This window comes from Spermophilus citellus (genome assembly GCF_964194105.1).
Source record: "Spermophilus citellus genome assembly, chromosome: 1".
NCBI classification, from domain to species: domain Eukaryota; kingdom Metazoa; phylum Chordata; class Mammalia; order Rodentia; family Sciuridae; genus Spermophilus; species Spermophilus citellus.
In genome coordinates, this window is record NC_138182.1 from 269,325,674 (window position 1) to 269,350,493 (window position 24,820).

Sequence of the window (24,820 nt, forward strand, 5' to 3'; positions counted from 1 at the left end):
ATGAAAAATCCTTTTTTTTTTTTTTTTTTAGGACTGTCAGGATATGGGAAGTTGAAAATCCAAGGAAGCAAAAAAGTGTGTTTAAACCACGGACAATGCAGGGTAAAAAAGTTATTCCTACTACGTGCACATATAGTAGAGATGGAAACCTCATAGCAGCTGCCTGCCAGAATGGAAGCATACAGATCTGGGATCGCAATTTAACTGTAAGTCAAGGACATTTAAACCTTCTTTCTGTAGATGAAAACTACCTTAGAAAGACAAACATCATGTTAAAATATTATGAAGGTCAATTTCCTTAGTTTAGACCTAATTTAAACTTCAGTGTTGATCAAACATTGGAACTTCTGCAGTAAACAGCATTTCAGCAAATGTTCCAGTTCAGTATTTTCCAGTGTGTATTAGATTCCAATTTTAAAATCATACTCTTTTGGTATAAAATTTGAAAAAAAAAACAGTGCAGTTCATTATATAACATCTCAATGTATTTGATTTTGAAAGTCAATGAACAGTTTTACAGTAATATAAAATAAGTCTTAAGTGAAAACTAGAAAATACCCCTTCAAATACCACTAAAAAGTCCTACATCATCCATCATTTTTACAGTTATTTCAGTAGAAATTTAAATAATATTTTGTTTTAAATTTCCGTGTCATTCCATTTTAGCAGGTTTCGGGTTTTCCCTATACAGGTTTTAAGTTCTTGCTAGAATATTTTGGAATTCAAAGGAATTTTAAGATCCATAGATCCTTTGATAGCCAATAACCTGTATAAAGGGCTTTGTTGTATGTATAGATGGAAAAATGAAAATATTTGAAAAGTAAATTGAGTCTAGATTACAAATATTAAGATAAAATTCTAGATAAATTTTATAACACAGTTTAGATTCTTTGATTCAATAGAACGATCTGGTCAATTAGTAGTTCAATAAATATTTATTGACTGGGTAGTACTATATGCCAGTCACTGTCCTTTATACTGAGAGTCTTATCAAAAATTCCTGCCCTTGTGGAGTTTACATTCTAGTTAAAAACAATAAAAATTTTATTCTGTTCAGTTTTATCCTTCGAACACTTGCATTTTGAATGGGACTCCAGGAAACAAAGCTGTCTTTTTATGCAGTTAAAGTAATTTGTGTTGGAATAAGGTAAAAAGTAATGATAGAGGGAAAAATTCATGCTGATAATGCTGGAAATATCTGTGGCATTTTCTGTGTCAGATCTTTTATTTCTGTTTTCATCCCCACTGTAAACCCCATAAAGCTTCATAACAGCACAGAGATTTTAAAAGTCCTTTGAATTGTAAACTGAGTTCTAACCAGGCAGTAAATTTATAGTTACTGGCTTTCATCGTCTCTGGGAGCAGTTGATTTAAACATAGAAATTCTAAAACATACAGTTTTCTCCATTTAGCTTTAGTAGTAGTATGTTTGACATAGTGCATATATGTGTGTCTTCTCTTAGAATCCTTATATTTTGATAATGTTGAGCACAGGTTTTAGAAATTGATTGGCCTTGTATAATTAGTATCTCCTATTTCCAGTTTTGTGTAAGACAAAGCAATACAAATGCCAGTTTCCAAAAAAGTATATCCTAAATCATTCTACTAATCACAATCTTCTTTTCTGTTAGAATTCAGTAACACATGAATGTATAGGTTATTATACCATACCTCATTTGTTGTATTTTATTTGTATTTTACATTTGCATATTAATGTGTATCAATTGTAAAGAAATCAAACTGAGAAGTAAAATCTTGCCAGCAGGAAATCTGACTTGATTTAAAAACAGATTTGTTCTGAATTGTTATTTCAGCAATTAAAAAAAAATCTATGTGTAAACACTGAAGCTGAAGAAAGACAGCACAATAGCAGCAGCTTTTCCATACAGGAGCCAAAGGGCAGCATGGTAGATAATGGTTAATACACATTTTGTGTTGATTAAGTAAAACTGTTGTAATTGACACATTTAATCATAGAATTCTCATTTGACCAACTTGAATTTTAACACAGTAAATGAAATGTATTCCTTTAGAAGTGAACTATATATTAATGATATCTAGCTAGCCACATTTGACTATTTAATTTTTCATTGGTTAAAATAAAGTACAATTAAAATATCAGTTTCTCCTTCACAATGACCACTTTTCAAGTGCCTTAGAGCCTTGGGAGACTTATGACTGCTTATTAACACAGGTATAAAACATTCCTGTCATAGTTCTGTTGGACATTGCTGCTCGAGAGGAATGGTTGTTCTCCCAAGGTCCCTTTTATTCTTATGACGATGGCCTGCCTTTAGGTTTGAGAAGGCCTCTTATGAAGTGCTTCTGTTGTTCTGCACTGCCTCCTTGGTTCCCCACTTCCCCCCTCCTCAGTGTAATATTGAGTCAAGCAGAGGCCAATATCTGGTGGGAATAAGGGGAGGAAGAGGCAGAATAGTAGGAGGTGACATTGGAGAGGTGATAGGACTCAACCTGACTCATGGCCTTTGCACATTGTTGAACCATTTAGCCCACAGCTTTCTTCTCCCAGATAGTCACCTGACTTTTCTTTTACCTCTTTCACCTCTTTGCTCCTCAGCAAGGCCTTCCCTGACCATACTTTATTTAAAATTGCAACCTTCTCCCCACCAGAGGACTGTCTGTGCCTCTTTTTTTTTTTTTTTGTAGTGTTGATTGCCCACCATCTAACATATGCTGAATTACATATTCCACCTTTTTATTGGCTGATTCCCTCCGGTATGAAATTTGCTCTATAAGGAAAATGATTGTTTTTGCACCTTGGTGTATCTGCTGAGCAAAGAACAATGCCTTATTCACAGATGACCTTCCTATTTGTTGATGAGTGAATTCATTCTAAAAAAAGCATCATAATATGAGATGGTCAGTTTCTTTAAGAAGATGTTAAAAAATAATAGCATTAAAAATTATCCTAGTTTTGTGAAAATTGTGAGATAGAGATATGTGTATATTTGTATCTTGGCTGGGAGAGAAGATGAGACACATTGGTGTAAATTTGGATATATTTTTAATGATATATAAATATATAATATATATGTTCTATATATTTGACTGATTTTGGATTACAGGTGAATTTTTAAAAGTGATTTTTGTATCTTAAGTATAATTTTCGAGTCTTAAAATAATTCAGCATATATAGTTTTATGAATACCTGATGACGTCTTCATTTTGTATAAAAATACCTATCAAATTTATTCATTTTTTCCCCTTTTTATGGGTTCTTTTTACTTATCATAACATTAGGATTCATTTGGACATAATTACAAAAGATAGAATATAATTTGTTCTAATTCAGTCCCTAGTATTTCCCCTTTCCCCTCCCATCCCCCTCCTCTATTCCTCTCCCTCTACTCTATTGATCTTTATACTATTTACTTATAGTTTTTTTAAATAGCATCTTGTGGATGTATATGATGGTGAGATTGATTGTGGTATGTTTTTATGTGTACATAGGAAAGTTAGGACAGATTCATTTCACTATTCCTTTCTCCTGTCCCTCCTTCCTCCTGTTCAATCCTCCTCATCTACTCCACTGATCTTCTGTTTTTTTTATGTACCCCCTCCTACCATTTTGGATTGCCTTTTGCATATCAAAAAAAACATTCAACCTTTGACTTTTGGGGACTCGCTTATTTTACTTAGCTTTGTTCTGTCTTCTCTCACAACTCAAGTAAACTAATTAATGCCAGATTCTCATAGTATTTGTTAATTCCTTTGTTTGTTTGTTTGTTTCTTAATGCCTCCTATGTGTTTTTATGGATTGCATTTGCTGTTTCTTTTTTTGAATTTTGGGCATTCTTATGAAGATGTTATAATCACTGAAAATAAAAACTATATTTACTTTTATAGAGGTTCAGTTAGTATGTGTATTAGTAAAAAAAGGGAAAATTTTATGAAGGAGGGCTATTAATATTTCTTTGTATTTCTCTTTTATATCAAGTAGAAAAATCAATCTTCCCTTAAATGGAGTGTTAACCTGTTGGTGTTAAAAAGGTGTTAACGTTTTTGGGGGTTTAAAAAAGAATAATATAGCATATAATGTTGAATCCTTGATTCCAGTGTTATTTTGTGATAAATTTGTAATCTCTTATAAAAATTTGCAAGTCAGATAATTTTGATATGGAAAACTTTTTTACTGAGTTATTTATCATTTATTACTAACTACAAATATGAAGATATGTGAAGAACCCATGTTTCATTAAAAATTATATTTGACCAAAGGCCAGATGTTTTCTTTGATATGTGGATGCTGATCTACTATGGAGGTCAGGGCCCGAGAAGAATGGAGGAACTTTGGATTGGGCAGAGGGGGGCAGTAAGGGGAGGGGAAGGAGTATAGGGGTGGGGAAGATGGTGGAATGAGTCGGACATTATTACCCTGTGTAGGTGTACGACTTCATGAATGGCTCTGCATCGTGTACAACCAGAGAAATGAAAAGTTGTGCTCCATGTGTGTACCATGAGTCAAAATGCATTCTGCTATCATGTAGAACTAATTAGAAGAAATAATTTAAAAAATTACATTTGAGAGTATATAAATTAAAAATAATTGCTTTCAATTATTTTCAAAAATAATTGAAAATTTGATTTTTAAATTGTTTTACATAACCATATTAGCCCTGTAAATAATGTATGGAGAACTCATTGACATCAAATTATACTATGGTATCTGAGTGTCCTCTATCTTCCTAAGAGTGATATTTTCTAAGGGCTTTCATGAGTTAAACATGACCTCCAGAGGCTAAGAGTGTGTTTGTAGCTCAAGGTAATATCTTCCTTCTTTTCACAAAGACTGATCACTTAGTAATAATTCACAACTTCTACTCCATTGTATGTGTTCAAGTTAGAGTAGCACAATATTGACTATAAAGTAGGAAAGTAGTAGTAAGTTGTAGTGGGAAAACTATGTTTTATCTAAAAATTTTTAAAATACCAAATGATTTAAAAAATGTTGACAAAAGCCTATTTCATAACACATATTTCATAACACAATAATATATTATAAATGACAAAAGACATATACTTGCAGTATACATTTCTTTGGACTGTCAGTCCATCCTGAGTTTCCTAAGCTCTCCATATTGTATTTTTTTTTTGTATTTATGAAATGAGGACATGATCCCCACCTTGTCAAGTTATTGTGAAGATCATTTTAGATAATATATTTGAGTTACTCAGGACAGGCCTCTAAGTTCTTGGTAACACTGGGTCTTCCTTCTTTTTCTTTTTACAATTCTCACAGAATTTTGAAGTTAGAACTCAGGATACTGTTTAACCCTGGCTGTGAAAGACTTATGGAATCTGAGTTTGACAGGCTACTTTGTGACTGAAGGTGTGGTTTAAGAAGATAAGACTGTAGGTATCTTGCTTCAACCAGTCATTCACTGTATGAAAATACAGCCACAATCAATTAATTGGGATGCTGTGGACCAAATTTTTAGTTATGCTTGAATTAATACATCAATAAGAATTATGTTTTGTAAATATTCAAGAGGAAACATTTGACATAGAAATTGTTTTATAGTGTTTTTGTCATGCATGTTTTTCTGTGATTACTTTTCAAAAAGTTATGTCATTGACTCAAAACACAAATAGTCATCAAAATTTTGCAAAATTACTTGCAAGCCCTAAACTTTAATTCTAATCTATTAATTATTTTAATGAAAAGAATAAATTTTTAAAATAATATCCTTATACTGTGTTATGTCCTGTTAGAAGCAACATCTAATACTGGCTTTTAAAAAATTAAACGTTTTTTTTTTAAAACATGGATGATTTTTATCCTTGTTCTTTGCTTTACTGAAAGTCTTTGAACTTAAAGACTTCCTGTAAAATGTGGCAATTTACCACATTCATTAAACTTTAATCCTTCCTGAAACTCCACTAAAATGGCAAGGAAAACATATTTTAAAGCATAAACCTACATGGACAAAGAGAATTAGAGAACAACAGAAAAAAGAGGTCAAGGGGTTGGGGTTGTAGTCAGTTGGTAGAGTGTTTGCCTTGCATATGTGAGGCACTAGATTCAATCCTCAGCACCACATAAAACCATAAAATAAAATAAAGGTATTGTGTCTGTCTACAGCTAAAAAAATATTTTTTAGAAAAGGTCAAGACATATATGGAAGTTAGAAGCCAGATACATGAATGGTAACTGACTTTGTAGCTAACTAGAGAAAACAGTCATGGGGGAAGCCTGTGAGAGATTCATATAGAACTGTATTCCTTCCCCCTCTCCCTGTTGTTGTCGCTGTTATTATTATTATTGTTGTTTTTTACTGAGGATTTACCATGGTTTAGGCAACACCTTACATGTAATATTTCACTTAATCCTTACAGTGGTCCTATGATGTAAATATTGCCACTGTCATTTACAGATGAGGGAATAGACACAAAGAGTTTGAGTTACCTACCCAATATTATTTAGTAAGTAGCATGACTGGGATTTAATCCTAGGAAGTATGATTCAGGAGCCTATGCCAGGAGTCAAAAAACTAAGGTTCATGCACAAAATGTAGCCCACTATTGTTTTTGTATCACTTGCCAGCTGAAAATGGAAATTGCATTTTTAAATGCTCATATTATTTTCCTATGGCTGCTATAACACATTACCACAAATTTAGTGATTTAAAATAATACAAATGAATTATTTTATAGCTCTGCAGATGAGAAGTCTCACTGGGGTAAAATTAGGGTGTCAGCAGGGATGTGTTCCTTTTGGGATACACCAGAGGAATATACTCCCTTGTTCTTGCAACTACTAGAGACCACTACTCCCTGTTCCTTTATTTATGGGCCCTTCCTCCATGTTAAAGGCCAGCAGCAGTGGGTTGATGGGTTGAGTCCTCTTCACATTGCAACACCTTGATCTTCTTTTCTGCTCCCCTTCGTCACTTTTTAAAGACTCTTATGATTATATTGAACATCCTTGGATAATCTCCCTATTTTATAGTCAACTGATGAGCAATGTTAATTCAATCTAAAACCTTATTTCCCCTTTGCCACATGAAGTAGAATATTAACAGATTCCAGGATTAGCATGTGAAGATCTTTGGAGTCATTATTCTATTACGATGTTTTTTAAAAATCAAAATAAGGAAAATATTTCATAAATTATATGTAATTAAATTTCAGTGTTCATTAATAAAGTTTTATTAGAACAACCTCACTTGTTCTTTTTTATATTTATGTGGCTGCTTTTGTACTACGGTAGCAGAATAGCAAGTAGTTGCAACAGAGTATAAGATCCTCAAAGTCTAAAATATTTACCATCTGGCCCTTAATAGAAAAAAGTCATAATCCATTGCATAGTATTTCTAATCTGCTTTTCAGTGCTCTACTCTTAAATACTAATAGACAAACAAGTGTCATCAGACACTGTAACATGAAATACAGAGACTAAAATAAATGGATAAAGTAACTCAGTGAAGTGGGGGAGAATGTGGGAAAAAAAAGAAATTCTCCAGGGAAAAATCCCCACCTATAATTAATAGTCTCAGAAAAAAATAAAGAGTAGTATAACCAAGAAGCCAGAGCAGAATACTATTATAAATGTGAAAATTTAGAAATAAAGAAAGAACTCTTGGAAAACAAATAAATGATAGCAGGGAAGGAAAACACATAGGAATATTGAAATATCCTATAATGTAGATATAAATAAAGTGAAGGAGATATCCTATAAAGGAAAATAAAAGACAGTAAGAGAGAGATTTAAATGGTCAGTGCAGGGGCCAGTACTTGGAATGTTCTTAAAAGAAAATATGTAGGGAAGGGAAAATAGAATTAGGTAAGAAATAGCTATCAAAACTGTCTCAGATCTTAAATAACATGACTCTTCAGATGGGAAGGATTCATCTGGAAAGTATGATATAGACTCACATCGAGCCTTGCGTCATAATTCAGAATACCAGGGATATAGAAAAGATCCCCCAAACTCACAGAGATAATAAATAGGAAACATGTAACAGAAGAATAATGGGGCCATGTAATTTAGGGTGTTGGTAATACAGTTGCTCAAGTGTAATACCAGGGACCTAGCTACTAGGAAGGTTAGCAAAGAACAGGAGGGACTGACAGATGGAAAGTAGAGAAATTACATCATTAATTCCACAGAAGTTACTAAGCGCCTTCTCTGGTCCAAGTACTGTCCTAGGTGCTGGGATAACTGTTGAGGAAACAGAGACCCTATCCACTGTTTTTAAAGACCCTGAATTACTAGAAATTTGGCATTTTGTCCCTCATAAGGAGTTATTGTCCAATCTATTTCAATGTTTTTCAGAATAAAACAAGTCTTTTTCAGCACTAAATTTGGCTTTTTTCAGTCCTTGTTCTCCTTATTAATGCCATTCTTCTTTGAAACAGCCTCTTTTCCTGCCAACTTCCCTCTTATTCTAAACTCAGGTCCCCTAGGCAGCCTTGTTCTACCTTTTTTAAAAAAAATTCTAATTTGTTATATATGACAGCAGAATGCATTACAATTTATATTATACATATAGAGCACAGTTTTTCATCTCTCTGGTTGTACGCTTGTTCTACCCTTTTGTTCTTAGAGTTCTCAGCTGCCTTTTCCACTGTTTAAGCTTGCTGTACCAAAACACCCTCCACATCTGCTTTAGAACCCACTCTTCATTTTCATGTTGCTATTTTTCTTAATTAGTTTCTATTTAGGCTTTGTAATATTTTCTATCTCCTGTAACCAGCAGCAGTCTTATAAATTCTGTTTTAGTGTCTATTAGATCTTCCTTTTGATTTCAGTCTTGCCTTCACTCTACCCTTCTCCCCATCTCTAACCTGTGTACTTGGATATCCTCCCCCTTCTCTGTCCGTCCCCCATGATATACCTAGCCCCAGTTTAGATCCTGTTAAATGTAGCACTTATGCTTTAATGCTTACCACATACTATAAAGTAGTACGAAGTTAACATTTCTTCAAACTTATTTATTCGGGCCTTTCAGTTATTCCTTATTTACTCTTTGAATATCTTCTATGACTTTGTACATAAGTTGAAAACTTTGATTTTTAATATTTATTTTTCAGTTCTCGGCGGACACAACATCTTTGTTGGTATGTGGTGCTGAGGATCGAACCCGGGCCGCACGCATGCCAGGCGAGCACACTACCGCTTGAGCCACATCCCCAGCCCAAAAAACTTTGATTTTTAACCAGGCTAGATTATACTGTTTCCTTATGATCATCCTCCAGAGGATGTGTCACTTGATGCCTCTCCTGGTACTTCCGGCTCTGCCGTACACGCCTTTCCTGTAAGCCCTCGACTGATTGTGGAAGTCCCATTCCTTAAAGAAAGCCAGATCATATTTCATGCCCTCCTTGGCATTTGAACAGTCATGGAATTACAGGTGTACAACATCATATCTGGTAAATTGTACACTTTAAATGGGTCATATTAAATTATACTTTAATAAAAGTGAATGATCCATATTTTTATTATTATGGATTATAATCTTTCTTTCTTCTTATTTTCTTTGTACTTTTCTTCCTCCTTCTCTTCTCCTCCCAACCTCCCAAGTGTTACTACTTCTACTACATATAATTTACCAAATGCAAATAGGTGAATATTTCTGTGCTTCTTATAGCCCTCTCAAGTACTTAGCTACCCCAAAATACTCCTGTCTATTCTCCTGTTAATAACTCCCTGCATTAGATCTCTCCTCCAAAGTAGCTAAGCTATATTAACCCCCATATCCTCACATCTTTTCCCCTAAACATAAAGTCCTATGTGCAACCCTCAGTTTTCTATACACCACCAGAATCTATATGCCTTTTATGAAGCTAATGAATTTACTTTAAATTACAATTGAACCCAACATTTCTAGACATTGTCTCCCATCACAAAGGAGAGATCCCGGAGCTATACAGAAGCAAAACAAATTTATAGGAAAAAATAATAACGCAGCAGTCACACAGAGCTGGAAAGAAATGTGAGCATCATGAAAAAACAACAAAAAAAGGAACACAAACAATGCAGGACAACACAACAATAGAGGAGTTTATAGCTACAACAGAGATAATGTCAGATAATGATTTCAAGATATACATGCCTCAGATGATCTGGAGTCTCAATGAAGACCTTAGACAGCAAATGCAGACAATAAAAGATCACTTTGACAATGAATTACATAAACAAATCCAAGAAGCAAAAGATCGACTCTACAAGGAGATAGAGGTTATACAAAAAAAATCAAACAGAAATCCTGGAAATGAAGGAAATTATAAACCAAATTAGAAACTCAAATGAGAGTATCACCAGCAGGGTAGACCAATTAAAAGTCAGAATATCAGACAACAAAGACAAAATATATCATCTCGAAAAGAGTCCAGTCAACTCAGAAGGGCTGATAAGAAACCATGAGCAGAACATCCAAGAGATTTGGGATAACATAAAAAGACCGAATTTAAGAGTTATTGGGATAGAGGAAGGTATAGAGGTCCAAACCAAAGGAATGAGCAATCTGTTCAATGAAATAATTTTAGAAAACTTTCCAGACATGAAGAATGAAATGGAAATACAAATTCTAGAAGCCTACAGGATGCCGAATGTACAAAACCACAAGAGACCCACACCAAGACACATTATAATGAAAATGTCCAACATACAGAACAAGGAGAGAATTTTAAAAGCCAAAAGAGAAAGGAGGCAGATTACATTTAGGGGTAAACCAATTAGGTTAATGGCTGATTTCTTTTAACACAGACGTTGAAAGCTAGAAGATCCTGGAACAACGTATTTCAAACGCTGAAAGATAATGGGTGCCAACCAAGAATCTTGTATCCAGCAAAATTAAGCTTCAGATTTGATGTTGAAATAAAAACCTTCCATGATAAACAAAAGTGAAAAGAATTCACAGCTAGAAAACCGGCACTGCATAACAGTCATTAATATATATGCCCCAAACAATAGTGTAGCTATGTTCATCAAACAAACTCTTCTCAAGTTCAAGAGACAAATAGACCACAACACAATATCATGGATGACTTTAACACACCTCTCTTACCACTGGACAGATCTTCCAAACAAAAGTTGAATAAAGAAACTATAGAACTCAGTAACACAATTAATAACTTAGATTTAATTGGCATATACAGAATATATCAAGCAACATCAAGTGGATACACTTTTTTCTCAGCAGCACATGGATCCTTCTCAAAAATAGACTATATAGCAAATATAAAGGAGTAGAGATATTACCATGCATTTTATCTGATCATAATGGAATGAAATTGGAACTCAATGATAAAATAAAGAAGAAAAATTCCTAAATCACTTGGAGAATAAACAATATGCTACTGAATGAACAATGGGTTTCAGAAGACATCAAGGAGGAAATTAAAACATTCTTAGAGATAAATGAAAACACGGACACTATGAAAGCAGTACTAAGAGGAAAATTCATTGCATGGAGTTCATTCCTCAAAAAAAAAAAGAAAAAGAAAAAGCCAACAAATAAATGATTTCACACTACATCTCAAAGCCCTAGTAAAAGAAGAGCAAATCAGCAGCAAATGCAGTACAAGGAAAGAAATAATTAAAATCAGAGCTGAAATCACTGAAATCGAAATAAAAGAAACAATTGAAAACAATTGACAAAACTAAAAATTGGTTCTTTGAAAAAATAAATAAGGTTGACAGACCCTTAGCCATGCTAATGAAGAGAAGAAGAGAGAGAGAATCCAAGTTACTAGTATATGGGATGAAAAAGGCAATATCACAACGGACACTACAGAAATACAGAAGATAATTAGAAATTATTTTGAAACATTATACTCCAATAAAATAGAAGATAGTGAAGGCATAGATAAATTTCTTAAGTCAACTTATCTGTCCAGATTGAGTCAGGCGGATGTACACAACTTAAACAGACCAATATCAAATGAGGACTTAGGAGAAACCATCAAAAGATTACCAACCAAGAAAAGCCCAGGACTGGATAGATAACACAGCAGAGATTTACAAGAACTTTAAAGAAGAACTAATACCAATAATCTTCAATCTATTTCAGGAAATAGAAAAAGAGGGAGTACTTCCAAATTTATTCTATGAGGCCAACATCACCCTGTTTCCAAAACCAGACAAAAACAATTCAAAGAAAGAAAACTTCAGACCGTTATCTCTAATGAGTATAGATGCAAAAATTCTCAATAAAACTTGGGCAAATCGGATACAAAAACTTATCAAAAAGATTGTGCACTATGATCAAGTGGGATTCATCTCCAGGATGCAAGCCTGGTTCAATATACAGAAATCAATAAATGTAATTCACCACATCAGTAGACTTAAAGATAGGAATCATATGATCATCTCGATAGACGCAGAAAAAGCATTTATGTTCAAAACAATAGAAAAACTAGGGGTAACAGGAACTTACTTCAACATTGTAAAAGCTATCTATGCTAAGCTTCAGGCCAGCCTTATTCTAAATGGAGAAAAATTGAAGGCATCCCCTCTAAAACCTGGAACAAGACAGGGATACCTTCTGTCACCACTTCTATTCAACATAGTTCTGGAAGTACTAGCCAGAGCAATTAGACAGATGAAAGAAATTAAAGGTATAACTATAGGAAAAGAAGAACTTAAAATAGCACTATTTGCTGCTGATGATATGATCCTATACCTAGCAGACCTAAAAGGTTCTACCAAGAAACTTCTAGAACTAGTAAATGAATTCAGCAAAGTGGCAGGATGTAAAATCAACACCCATGAATCAAAGGCATTCCTGTACATCGGTGACAAATCCTCTGAAATGGAAATGGGGAAACTACCCCATTCACAATATCCTAAAAAAAAAAAAAAACACTTGAGAATCAATTTAACAAAAGAGGTGAAAGATCTATACAATGAAAACTACAGAACCCTAAAGAGAGAAATAGAAGAAGACCTTAGAAGATGGAAAGATATACCTTGCTTATGGATAGGCAGAATTAATATTAAAATGGCCATATTACCAAAAGCACTTTACAGATTCAATGCGATTCTGATAAAAATCCCAATGGCATTCCTCACAGAAATAGAAAAAGCAATTATGAAATTCATCTGGAAAAATAAAAGACCCAGAATAGCTAAAGCAATTCTAAGCAGGAAGAATGAAACAGGTGGTATCGATATACCAGATCTTAAACTTTACTACAGAGCAATAGTAACAAAAACAGCATGGTACTGGCACCAAAATAGGCTGGTAGACAAATGGTACAGAATAGAGGACACAGAGACCAACCCACAAAGTTACAACTACCTTATTTTAGACAAAGGTGCTAAAAGTATGCAATGGAGAAAGGATAGCATCTTCAACAAATGGTGCTGGGAGAACTGGAAATCCATATGCAACAAAATGAAATTGAATCCCTTTCTCTCACCATGCACAAAAGTTAACTCAAAATGGATCAAGCATCTAGGAATCAAACCAGAGACTCTGCGTCTAATAGAAGAAAAAGTTTTCCCTAATCTCCATCACGTGGAGTTAGGCCCCAAATTCCTTAATAAGACACCTATAGTACAAGAGTTAAAACCAAGAATCAACAAATGGGACGAATTCAAACTAAAAAGTTTTTTCTCAGCAAGAGAAATAATATGTGAGGTGAATAGGGAGCCTACATCCTGGGAACAAATATTTACCCCTCACACATCAGATAGAGCTCTAATCTCTACGGTTTACAAAGAACTCAAAAAGTTAAACAACAAAAAAACAAATAACCCAATCACCAAATGGGCCTAGGACCTGAACAGACACTTCTCAGAAGAGGATATACAATCAATCAACAAATACACGAAAAAATGTTCACCATCTCTAGCAATCAGAGAAATGCAAATTAAAACTACTCTAAGATACCATCTCACTCCAGTAAGAAGGCAGCCATTATGAAGTCAAACAACAACAAGTGCTGGCGAGGATGCAGGGAAAAAGGTACACTCAGCATTGCTGGTGGGACTGCAAATTGGTGCAGCCAATATGGAAAGCAGTAAGGAGATTGCTTGGTAATGGAAATGGAAATGAGGAAAACTACCCCATTTACAATATCCTCAAAAAACAAAACAAACAAACAAACAAACAAACAAAAAAACCTGGGAATGGAACCACCATTTGACCCAGCTATTCCTCTTCTCGGACTATACCAAAAGACCTAAAAACAATATGGTAGAGGAACACAGCCACATCAATGTTTATAGCAGCACAATTCACAATAGCTAGACTGTGGAACCAACCTAGATGTCCTTCAATAGATGAATGGATAAAAAAAATGTGGCATTTTTACAAGATCATGGCATTTGCAGGGAAAAGGATGGCATTAGAGCAGATTATGCTAAGTGAAGTTAGCCAGTCCCTAAAAACCAAATGTCGAATGTCTTCTCTGATATAAGTGGGGTGACTCAAAATGGGGTAGGGAGGAAAAGCATGAGAAGAAGACTACCACTAAATAGGGAAGAGAGGTGGGAGGGAAAAGAAGGGAGAAGGGGAATTGCACGGAAGATGGAAGGAGACGAGACCCTCATCATTATACAGAATACATGTATGACGATGTGAGGGAAAAAAAAAAGAAGTGTGTCGCATTAGATTGGGTAGAGAGAAGTGATGAGAGGGGAGGGGAGGGGAGGGGGGAAAGGAAGGACAGCAGAATAAAATAGACATTATTATGTATATACGTGACTGCATGACCAATGTGATTCTGCAACCTGTACACTCAGAAAAATGAGAAATTATACCCCCATCTGATTCAAATGTATGATATGTCAAGATTATTGTACTGTCAAGTGTAACTAATTAAAACAAATAAAAAATTAAAATTAAAAAAAAGTTGCTTGAGGATGCTGAAAAAAAATTGAGCTAATGAGTATTTTTTATAAAGATTTTAAAAATGTAACCATAAAATATTTTAACTTAAAGTTAGAAAAATTAGAATTTCTGCTATATATGATACAAATAGAAAACTTCCATGGATATTTATGGATGTTTGTTTATGTTTAGGTCATAAAAAGTAGAAATTACTCATGAGCTGAAAACTCAAGTTTAAAATAAATGGGTAAATTTATTTGTTTTTTGGTAGTATATACTTGGGCATATTTATTTGCTAAGAAGAAGTTGAGGATACAGGACGAGAGGGTATTGCTGATGATAGGAGATCCTGAGAAAGCAGCTGAGAAGGGAACTAGGAGGAATCAGACTCTAGGAAGGAGACTCCATGATCCCCTCCCTACCCCACTACTTGCTGAGGCATGAGTTGGGATTCCATATGATATAATTAATTTGTTTTATTCCATCCTGTGCTGTTTCTCTCAGGTCCTAAGGCAAATCATTCCATCTCTGAATAAGATATGGGCTTGCACATGTACTGTTCACTGTAGAACCCCCACTAATTAACCTATGTAAAAGTTGTATCTATATCCAGCCATATTCTTAATTTGAAAAATTATGAGGTAACTTATAAACTTGAAGTAAGACTCCTCATTCAGAAAAAAAAATATTCTTTTTGATAATATACCTCCTTGGAGACTATGTGGAATTGACTCTTCCCACCTCAAAATTATATAGAAAACTTTTAATCCTATAAGAAGTGGGAAACTCTGCCCTCCAGGTTCTCATCATGATCCCAAATACACTTCTGAAGTGGAATTACTTTCTCTGCTATTAAACATGGGCTTTCTAGAAGGTTCTTCTCCTGATGGAGGTCGGCAAGCTGCAAAGTGACTGATCGCAGTCCCATATGGCTACTAGCTGTCTGAGCCATTGCATATTGAAAGTAGTTTTATGTTTCCAATGCTGTCCTAAAGTAGTTTTAGAGGTCAGCCTTAATCAATAAATCTTTCTGATCACATGTATTCTATCTGGCTGCTCATTAGTGATGAGGGAGGAAAACAAGAAAAAAAATGGAAAAAATATTTAAATAGGAGATATGGTTATGGAATCAAATATATAAACATTATAAGTAAGAAGTTAGTATAATTTATATTTTCCTTATGTTGAATAAACAGGTAGAAGGGATAATATAGATTCAAGAGAAAGGTATAATTCTGCTTTGTCACTTTGGTGACTTGAATTTAGGAAAAATACAAAAATTAAAATATATTTCAAAAGGTTAGACTTTTTTATTGTCCCATTTCCTTTATCTGCAATTTTTTAAATTAATTTTTAAAATTTATATATGACAGCAGAATGCATTACAATTCTTATTACACTTATAGAGCACAATTTTTCATATATCTAGTTGTATATAAAGTATATTCACACCAATTCGTGTCTTCATACGTGTACTTTGGATAATAATATCCATTACATACCACCATCATTTCTAACCCCCTGCCCCTCCCTTCCCCTCCCACTCCTCTGCCCTATCTAGAGTTCATCTAATCTTCCCATGCTCCCACTCCCTACCCCACTATGAATCAGCCTCCTTATATCAGAGAAAATATTTGGCATTTGGTTTTTTGAGATTGGCTAACTTCACTTAGCATTATCTTCTCCAACTCCATCCATTTACCTGCAAATGCCATGATTTTATTCTCTTTTATTGCTGAGTAATATTCCATTGTGTATATATGCCATTTTTTAAAACTCATTCATCTATTGAAGGACAACTAGGTTCTACAGTTTAGCTATTGTGAATTGTGCTTATATAAACATTGATGTGGCTATGTCCTTGTAGTATGCTGTTTTTAAGTCCCAGCAGTGGGATAGCTGGGTCAAATGATGGTTCCATTCCCAATTTTCCAAGAAATCTCCATACTGATTTCCATATTGGCTGCTCCATTTTGTAGTCCCACCAGCAGAATGTATGTATGAGTGTACCGTTTCCCCCACATCCTCGCCAACACTTATTGTTGTTTGTTTTCATTATAGCAGCTATTCTGAATGGAGTGAGATGAAATCCTAGAGCAGTTTTGATTTGCATTTCTCTAATTGCTAGAGATGATGAGCACTTTTTCATATATTTGTTGACTGATTGTATATCATCTTCTGAGAAGTGTCTCTTCAGGTCCTTGGCCCACTTATTGATTGGATTATTTGTTTGTGTGTGTGTGTGTGTGTGTGTGTGTGTGTGTGTGCGCGCGCTTAGCTTTTTGAGTTCTTTATATACGCTAGAGATTAGTGCTCTATTGGATGTGTGAGGGGTAAAGATTTGCTCCCAAGATATAGGCTCTCTGTTCACCTCACAGATTGTTTCTTTTGCTGAGAAGAAACTTCTTAGTTTGAATCCATCCCATTTATTGATTCTTGATTTTAATTGTTGTTTCAAAGGAGCCTTATTAAGGAAGTTGGGACCTAATCCCACATGATGCAAATTAGGGCCTACTTTTTCTTCTATTAGACACAGGGTCTCTGGTTTTTTTCCTAGGTTCGTGATCCATTTTGAGTTGAGTTTTGTGGATAGTGAGAGATAGAGATTTAATTTCATTTTGTTGCATATGGATTTCCAGTTTTCCAAGGACCATTTGTAGAAGAGGCTATGTTTTCTCCAACGCATGTTTTTGATGCATTTGTCTAGTATGAGATAATTGTATTTATGTGGGTTTGTCTCTGTGTCCTCTTTTCTGTACCATTGGTCTACCAGTCTGTTTTGGTGCCAATACCATGCTGTTTTTGTTACTATTGCTCTATAGTGTAGTTTAAGGTCTGGTGTAGTGATGCCACCTGCTTCACTCTTCCTGCTAAGGATTACTTTAGCTATTCTGGGTCTCCTATTTTTCCAGATGAATTTCATGAATGCTTTTTCTATTTATATGAGGAATGCCATTGGGATTTTGATCAGAATTGCATTAAATCTGTACAGTGCTTTTGGAAGTGTGGTCATTTTGATAATATTAATTCTGCCTATATATACAAGAAGAAGGTAGATCTTTCTATCTTCTAAGGTCTTCTTTGACTTCTTTTTTTAGGGTTCTGTAATTTTAATTGTATAGATCTTTCTCCTCTTTTATTAAGTTGATTCCCAAGGTTGTTTTTTTTTTTTTTGAGGCTATTGTAAATGTGGTAGTTTTCCTCCTTTCCTTTTCTGAGGATTTGTCACTGATATACAGAAATGTCTTTGATTTATGGGTATTGATTTTATATCCTGCTACATTGCTGAATTTAGTTACTAGTTCTAGAAGTTTTTTGGTGGAACTTTTAGGGTCTTCTAGGTATAGAATCGTGTCATCAGCAAATAGTTCCCATTTGAGTTCTTCTTTTCCTATGTGTACCCCTTTAATTTCTTCCCTGTCCAATTTCTCTGGCCAGTGTATCAAGAACTATTTTAAATAGTAGTGGTGAAAGAGGGCATCCCTGTCTTGTTCCAGTTTTTAGAGGGAATGCTTTCAATTTTTCTCCATTTAGAATGATGTTGGCCTGGAGCTTAGCATAGATATATGTTCCTGTTATCCCTAATTTTTCTAATGTTTTGAACATAAAGGGGTGCTGTATTTTGTCAAATGCTTTTTTCTGCATTTATTGAGATGATCATATGATTCTTATCTTTAAATCTATTGATGTGATGAATTACATTTATTGATTTCCATATGTTGAACCAACCTTGCATCCCTGGGAAGAATCCCACTTGATCATGGTGCACAATCTTTTTGATATGTTTTTTTTATTCAATTTGCCAGAAATTTGTTGAGAATTTTTGCATCTATGTTCATTAGAGATATTCTTCTAAAGTTTTATTTCTTTGATGTGTCTTTGTCTGGTTTTGGACTTAGGGTGTATCGGCCTCATAGAATGAGTTTGGAAGTGCTCCCTCTTTTTCTATTTCCTAAAAGAAATTGAAGAGCATTGGTATTAGTTCTTCTTTAAAGGTCTTGTAGAACTCGGCTGTGTATCCATCTGGTCCTGGGCTTTTCTTGGTTTGTAAACTTCTGATTGTGTCTTCTGTTTAAACGCTTGCAAGTGATATGTTTAATTTGTGTATTTCATCCTGATTCAATTTGGGCAAATTATTTGACTCTAGAAATTTGTCATTGTCTTTGATATTTTCTGTTTTATTGGAGTGCAAGTTTTCAAAATAATTTCTTCTGTATTTCTTGTAGTGTCTGTCATGATATTTCCTTTTTTATCACATATGTTAGTAATTTGAGTTTTCTCTCTACTTCTCTTTGTTCGCATGGCTAAGCGTCTGTCAATTTTATTTAGTTTTTCAAAGAACAAATTTTTTGTTCTGTCAGTTTTTCAATTGTTTCAATTTCACTGATTTCAGCTCTGATTTAATTATTTTCTGTCTTCTACTGCTTTTGGTGTTGATTTGTTATTCTTTTTCTAGGGATTTGAGATGTAATGTTAAGTCATTTATTTGTTGACTTTTTCTTCTTTTAAGGAATGAACTCCATGCAATGAACTTTCCTCTTAGAACCACTTTCATAGTGTCCCAGAGATTTCGATATGTTGTATCTGTGTTCTCATTCACTTCTAAAAATTTTTAGTCTCCTCCTTGATGTCTTCTGCAACCCAATATTTATTCAGTAGCGTATTATTTAGACTTCAGTTTTTGGAATAGATTTTATTCCTTACTTCATCTTGATTTCTAATTTTATTCCATTATGGTCTGATAGAATGCTTTGTGGCATTATATATGGTCTATTTTAGAGAAGGATCCATGTGCTGCTGAGAAGGAGATGTATTCTCTCATTGAAGGATGAAATATTCTATATATGTCAGTTAAGTCTAAGTTATTGATTGCATTATCTAGTTCTATAGTGTCTTTGTTCAGCTTTTGTTTGGAAGATCTATCCAGTGATAAAAGAGTTGTGTTAAAGTCACCCAAAATTATTTTTGTTGTGGTCTATTTGACTCTTGAACTTGAGAAGAGTTTGTTTGATGAACATACTCGCTCCATTGTTTGGGGTATATATATTTGTAATTGTTAAATCTTGTTGATGTATTGTTCCCTTGAGCGGTATATAGTGTCCTTCTTTTCCTTTTTGATTTACTTTAGTTTGAAGTCTACTTTATTTGATATGAGGATAGAAACCCCTGCTTGCTTCCATAGTCCATGTGAGTGGTATGATTTTTCCCAACCCTTCACCTTCAGTCTGTGGATGTCTTTTCCTGTGAGATGAGTCTCTTGGAGGTAGCATATTGTTGGGTCTTTTTTGTTGTTGTTCCAATCTGCTAGTCTATGTCTTTTGATTGGTGAGTTTAGGCATTAATATTCAGGGTTATTATTGAGACATGATTTGTATTTGCAGCCATTTTTGTTTATTTTTGGTATTTAGCGTGACTTGGTTTCTCTTTTGGTTAGATTTTCCTTTAGTATAATCCCTCCATCTGCTGATTTTCATCATTTTTTTTCATTTCCTCTTCATGAAATATTTTACTGAAGATGTTCTGTAGTTCAGGCTTTCAGTTGTAAATTCTTTTAATTTTTGTTTATCATGGAAGGTTTTTATTTCATCATCAAATCTAAAGCTTAATTTTGCTGGATTTAAGATTCTTGGTTGGCATCCATTTCCTTTCAGAGCTTGGTGTATGTTGTTTCATGATCTCCTGGCTTTGAGGGTCTGGGTTGAAAAATCTACTGAGATACGAATTGGTCTCCCCTATATGTGATCTTATTCTTCTCTCTTGTGGCTTTTAAGATTCTATCCTTATTATGTATGCTAGGCATTTTCATTGTAATGTGCCTTGGTGTAGATCTCTTGTGATTTTGTACATTTAGTGTCCTGAAAGCCTCCTGTATTTGGTTTTCCCATTCATTCTTCATGCTTGAGAAATTTTATGATATTATCTCATTGAAGACATTGTGCATTCTTTGGTTTGAAACTCTATGCCTTCCTCTATTCCAATAACTCTCATATTTGGTCTTTTGATGCTGTCCCATAATTTTTGGATATTCTGTTCATGGTTTCTTGGTATCTTCACTGGGTGATAACTTTATTTTCCAGATTGTATACATTGTTCTTCATTATCTTACGTTCTTTCTTCCAAGTGATCTAGTCTGTTGGTTATGCTTTCTATTGAGTTTTTTATTTGGTTTATTGTATCCTTCATTTCATGGATTTCTGACTGTTGTGTTTTTTTTTTTTTAGAGTCTCTCTCTCTTGAAGTAGTTCTTTGTTACCTATATTTGCTCTCTTATCTCATTGTTGGAATGATCAAGTTTTGCCTGTATTTGCTCATTTAGGTCATTCTTTAATTTACAAATCATTTTAGTTATGAACCTTCTGAACTCCTTGTCTGACATTTCATCAACTTCACTGTCCATGGGTTTTGTTATTATAGTGTCCTGGTTTGTTTGGGGCACTTTCCTCCCTTGGTTTTCCATGTTGTCTATGGGTCTTCCTTTCTTGCAGTGTGGATCTGAGATATTATAGTTTCTACCCTATATTGTTGTAATACCCATGTAGATTGTCTGTATTCACCTTGATGTTGGGCTTTGAGACCCTGATTGTGTCCCTCAGTGTATGCTACTGCAACTGAAGATAGTGGCGGCAATCGCTGAAGTAACTCAAGATCATAGTTGAGGTGCCCCAAGATGGATGCAATGTCTTACAGAGATGGGGCTGAAAGGATGTGTCTCACACTCTCTTTAGGATGCCTGCTCTGATATGTAGCTCACAGGTGTGGGGCCAGCGAGCTTGGACCTAACTTGGACCTGGGTCCCATGCAAGTTGGTGTGGGTGGATCTGGGCTGGGCCTGACCTCCTGTGGTAGTCAGCTGGTCAGAAGGGGTGGTCCTTTGCCAGAGGCTGGGCTCCTATGGATGTTTGCTGGTGGAGGGATGAACCCAGGCCTACTGTGAGCCTGAGTACCACACAGGCTGGTATCGGCGGATTTGGGAAGGTAAGGCTTTTTATCTGCATGTGTGTAATCATGATTAGAGACAGTCATTTGAGATTTCTGTCTTCATTTCAGTAGACTATGTATCCAAGACATAGTTCATGATTTCCTCTGAAATATGGCCCCAAGCTTTGTTCTATTTAATGGCCTCAGAGAAATTTAATCTTGCCTACTTTTTTTCTGATTGCCAAAGTAACGCATCTAGAAAGTAATTCATCTAGAAATAGAAAAGCATAGGAAAGAATAAGTCACCTATACCTACGTCATCCAGAGATGAGAATTTCTAGATTATTTTCTGTACCCAACTATAAGATGTGCAAGCCTTGCACATATGTGTTTCAATGTTTTAGGTTTTAGTTAACCCTTGTTATTAACACCCCTCCTCCCTACCTGGATTCTAAACAGAGTAGGAAATAAGACTAGTCACTAAAGTATGATAGACAAAGGCCAGGTGGAGGAGGAGGAGGAAAGCCAGAGGTACATCCCGAGCAGGTCCTGGGATGGGACAGATCTGCCCATCCTGTCTGGCCCTGGTCACGGCTGCCCAGGAAGATGGGATGGGGAGGAGCAGAGGAGAATTGCTCTCTAGAAGCTCCTCACACCTTAAGAAGGAAATGTGAGGAGCTGAGCCAAGCATTCTCAGTTATTCTCACAGATTGGGATGGGAAGCTATCAGATCAAATAGGGCCTTGTGTGGTATTAAAAGGACTTTGGATAGTCTTCTGAGGTCTGTGGGAAGCCATGGAGAGATTTGAGTAGAGGAATGACAATATCCAAGTTACATTTAGAAAGTAGTCATTTTGGCCACTCTGTCTATAGAATGGCTATACACAAAGAAAGGCAGAAGCAGGGAGATTGGTTAGGGCAATTTCAGACTTTAATCCAGGTAATTTCTTAGGATGGTGGTGGAGGTGATATTTAGATTCTGAATAATTTTTTAACCTAAAGTTGACAAATGGATATTTAATGTAAAGCTCATTTTTTTTCATAGTAAATTATATATTTTTAGAGAGTTGTATATTGGTATAACAGAGAATTTGATTTGGAAATTAATTCCCAGAACACGTTTGTTTACCCCCTGTCATAGTGGCTAATTTTATAATAATTAATAAGCTTTGGGGGAGTTGAGCATTTGGAGTGCATGAAACAGGGAAATCTGTTTTTATTTTGTGCTATTTTAGCTAATTTTGAACTGTTAATTTTATTTTTATTAGTGTCTTTCTATCAGTGTGCAACATGGAGTAAATGCTCCCTAATCTTTAAGTGATAAAGAAAAGACTTGGCATCTTACAAAACATGAGTGAAGTCCTCTCTGCAGTTGTCTAGATTAGGCTGTTATGTCGTCTAAAATGGTCAGACTCTCTGCAGGATGACTATCATCTCTAGAAAGCCTATATAAGGGATGCCTCTCTCTAGTAGAGGTATTTCCTAAACCATGTTTCTCAGCTTCAGGACAGCTATGATTTATTTTTGTAAGCTGATGAGGCCAAACATTACTGTTTTAACCATTATAAACAAAATAGTAAATGTTAAATGTTCATTTAATAGAACCACTAGTAGGGTTTTTATATACAGAAAGTGAAGTCTGAGCCAAAATGTAAAACAGTTCTCTGGTCTGTGTGCATTCTATTTTAACCTATTCTTTGATTCATTGCAACTGGAAAAGTGATGCAACCAGTGATAATTTAGTTCCCAACTCTTGGTGCTACAGTGAGTTCTCCCTGTTTTGTTTTGCTTAGTTTCTGTCTACTAATTACCCAAGTCTTTTAATTTACCATATGTGTGTGTAGGGTGGGTATGGGGGGGTTACTGGGGATTGAACCCAGGACCTTGTGCATGTGAGGCAAACACTCTACCAACTGAGCTATATCCCCAACCCTACCACATTTCTTAAAAAATGTCAGAAGCTTTTATTTATATTTTGTTAGACTCAAAGGGCATTATATTATTCTGTCAAACTTCATCACTTCAAAATATTTGTAGTATTTATTTTCCTGGAATTACTTAGGAATTATTTTTCTGGTGCAAGTGGCTGAGGAGCCAACCACTGTATTCATCATATAGTGACTGCCCCCCTACCCCATTTATTTTTAATTTTGAAAATAGTTGTTATGTTCTTTCCATCTGAGAATATAACAGAGAGAAAGGACTTACTTGCAAAGGTTTTTTTTTAACCACAGAAAATGACATTTTTCATTGTGATCAGCTCTATATTAGTCTTTGCACAGATTTAGATATATAAAAGTGAACACAGTGGGAATGATCAGTAGTAGAGCTGTGCTTATAATGAGAGATATGTTCAAACCCAGCACTAAAAATGCAAAAACAAGATAAAGAACCCTGAAGTTTACCATAACAATTTCTAATGTTGACATGTAAAATATACTCTGATATTTTTCAATTTGCTCTATTCCATTGTAAAGTGTCAATTATAATCTATTGAATTGATTTTATGATCCACTAATGAGTTAGAGTAACACTTCTAAAGCATAGCCCCAAAGTACAATCTCTGCCAGCAGCCCTATGAAGTAGGAAGGACTGATGTTAATCCTTTCATATCATTGCTGAAGACTACACTCAGAAAACAGAAGTTGGGCTGGTAGTGATAGCACTTGCCTATAAGCCCAGCCACTCAGGAGGCTGGGGCAGGAGGTTTGCAAGTTTGAGTCTAGCCTGGGCAACTAGTAAGGCTCTGTCTCAAAAAATAAATTAATTAATAAATAAAATAAAATAAAAGGCCTGAGGATGTGATAGAGTACCTATGGGTTAGTCCCTAGTCCTACCAAACAAAACAACCTAAGAACTTGGGATGAAGAATCAAAGACAGAAGAAACTGGGCATTAATGAACTAAGAAAATCAATACTGAAGACAATTGAATGCTGAGGGAGAGGAAGAGGAACACAGGTATTCAGAACAAGAAACAGATGGATGCAAATGATATTTTTCCTGCCTTGGGATTTTTGCTCAAGCCTTTGAACACATCTGGTATGCGACTAGAAATCAACTGTAGTTAGAATGTGCTAGGTGCATGATGTCTTGAAAAGCT

At 35.0% G+C, this 24,820-nt stretch overlaps 1 protein-coding gene across 2 annotated transcripts in view; it reads left to right on the top strand.

Annotated features, from left to right (window-relative positions):
* WDR70 (WD repeat domain 70) overlaps window positions 1-24,820 on the top strand; it is a 335,155-nt gene that overhangs the window by 216,533 nt on the left and 93,802 nt on the right. For both annotated transcript variants that reach the window (XM_081284615.1, XM_081284616.1), the window contains exon 11: window positions 32-206. In XM_081284615.1, the coding sequence (XP_081140741.1) occupies window positions 32-206 (175 nt within the window). The remainder of the gene's footprint in view (window positions 1-31; window positions 207-24,820) is intronic.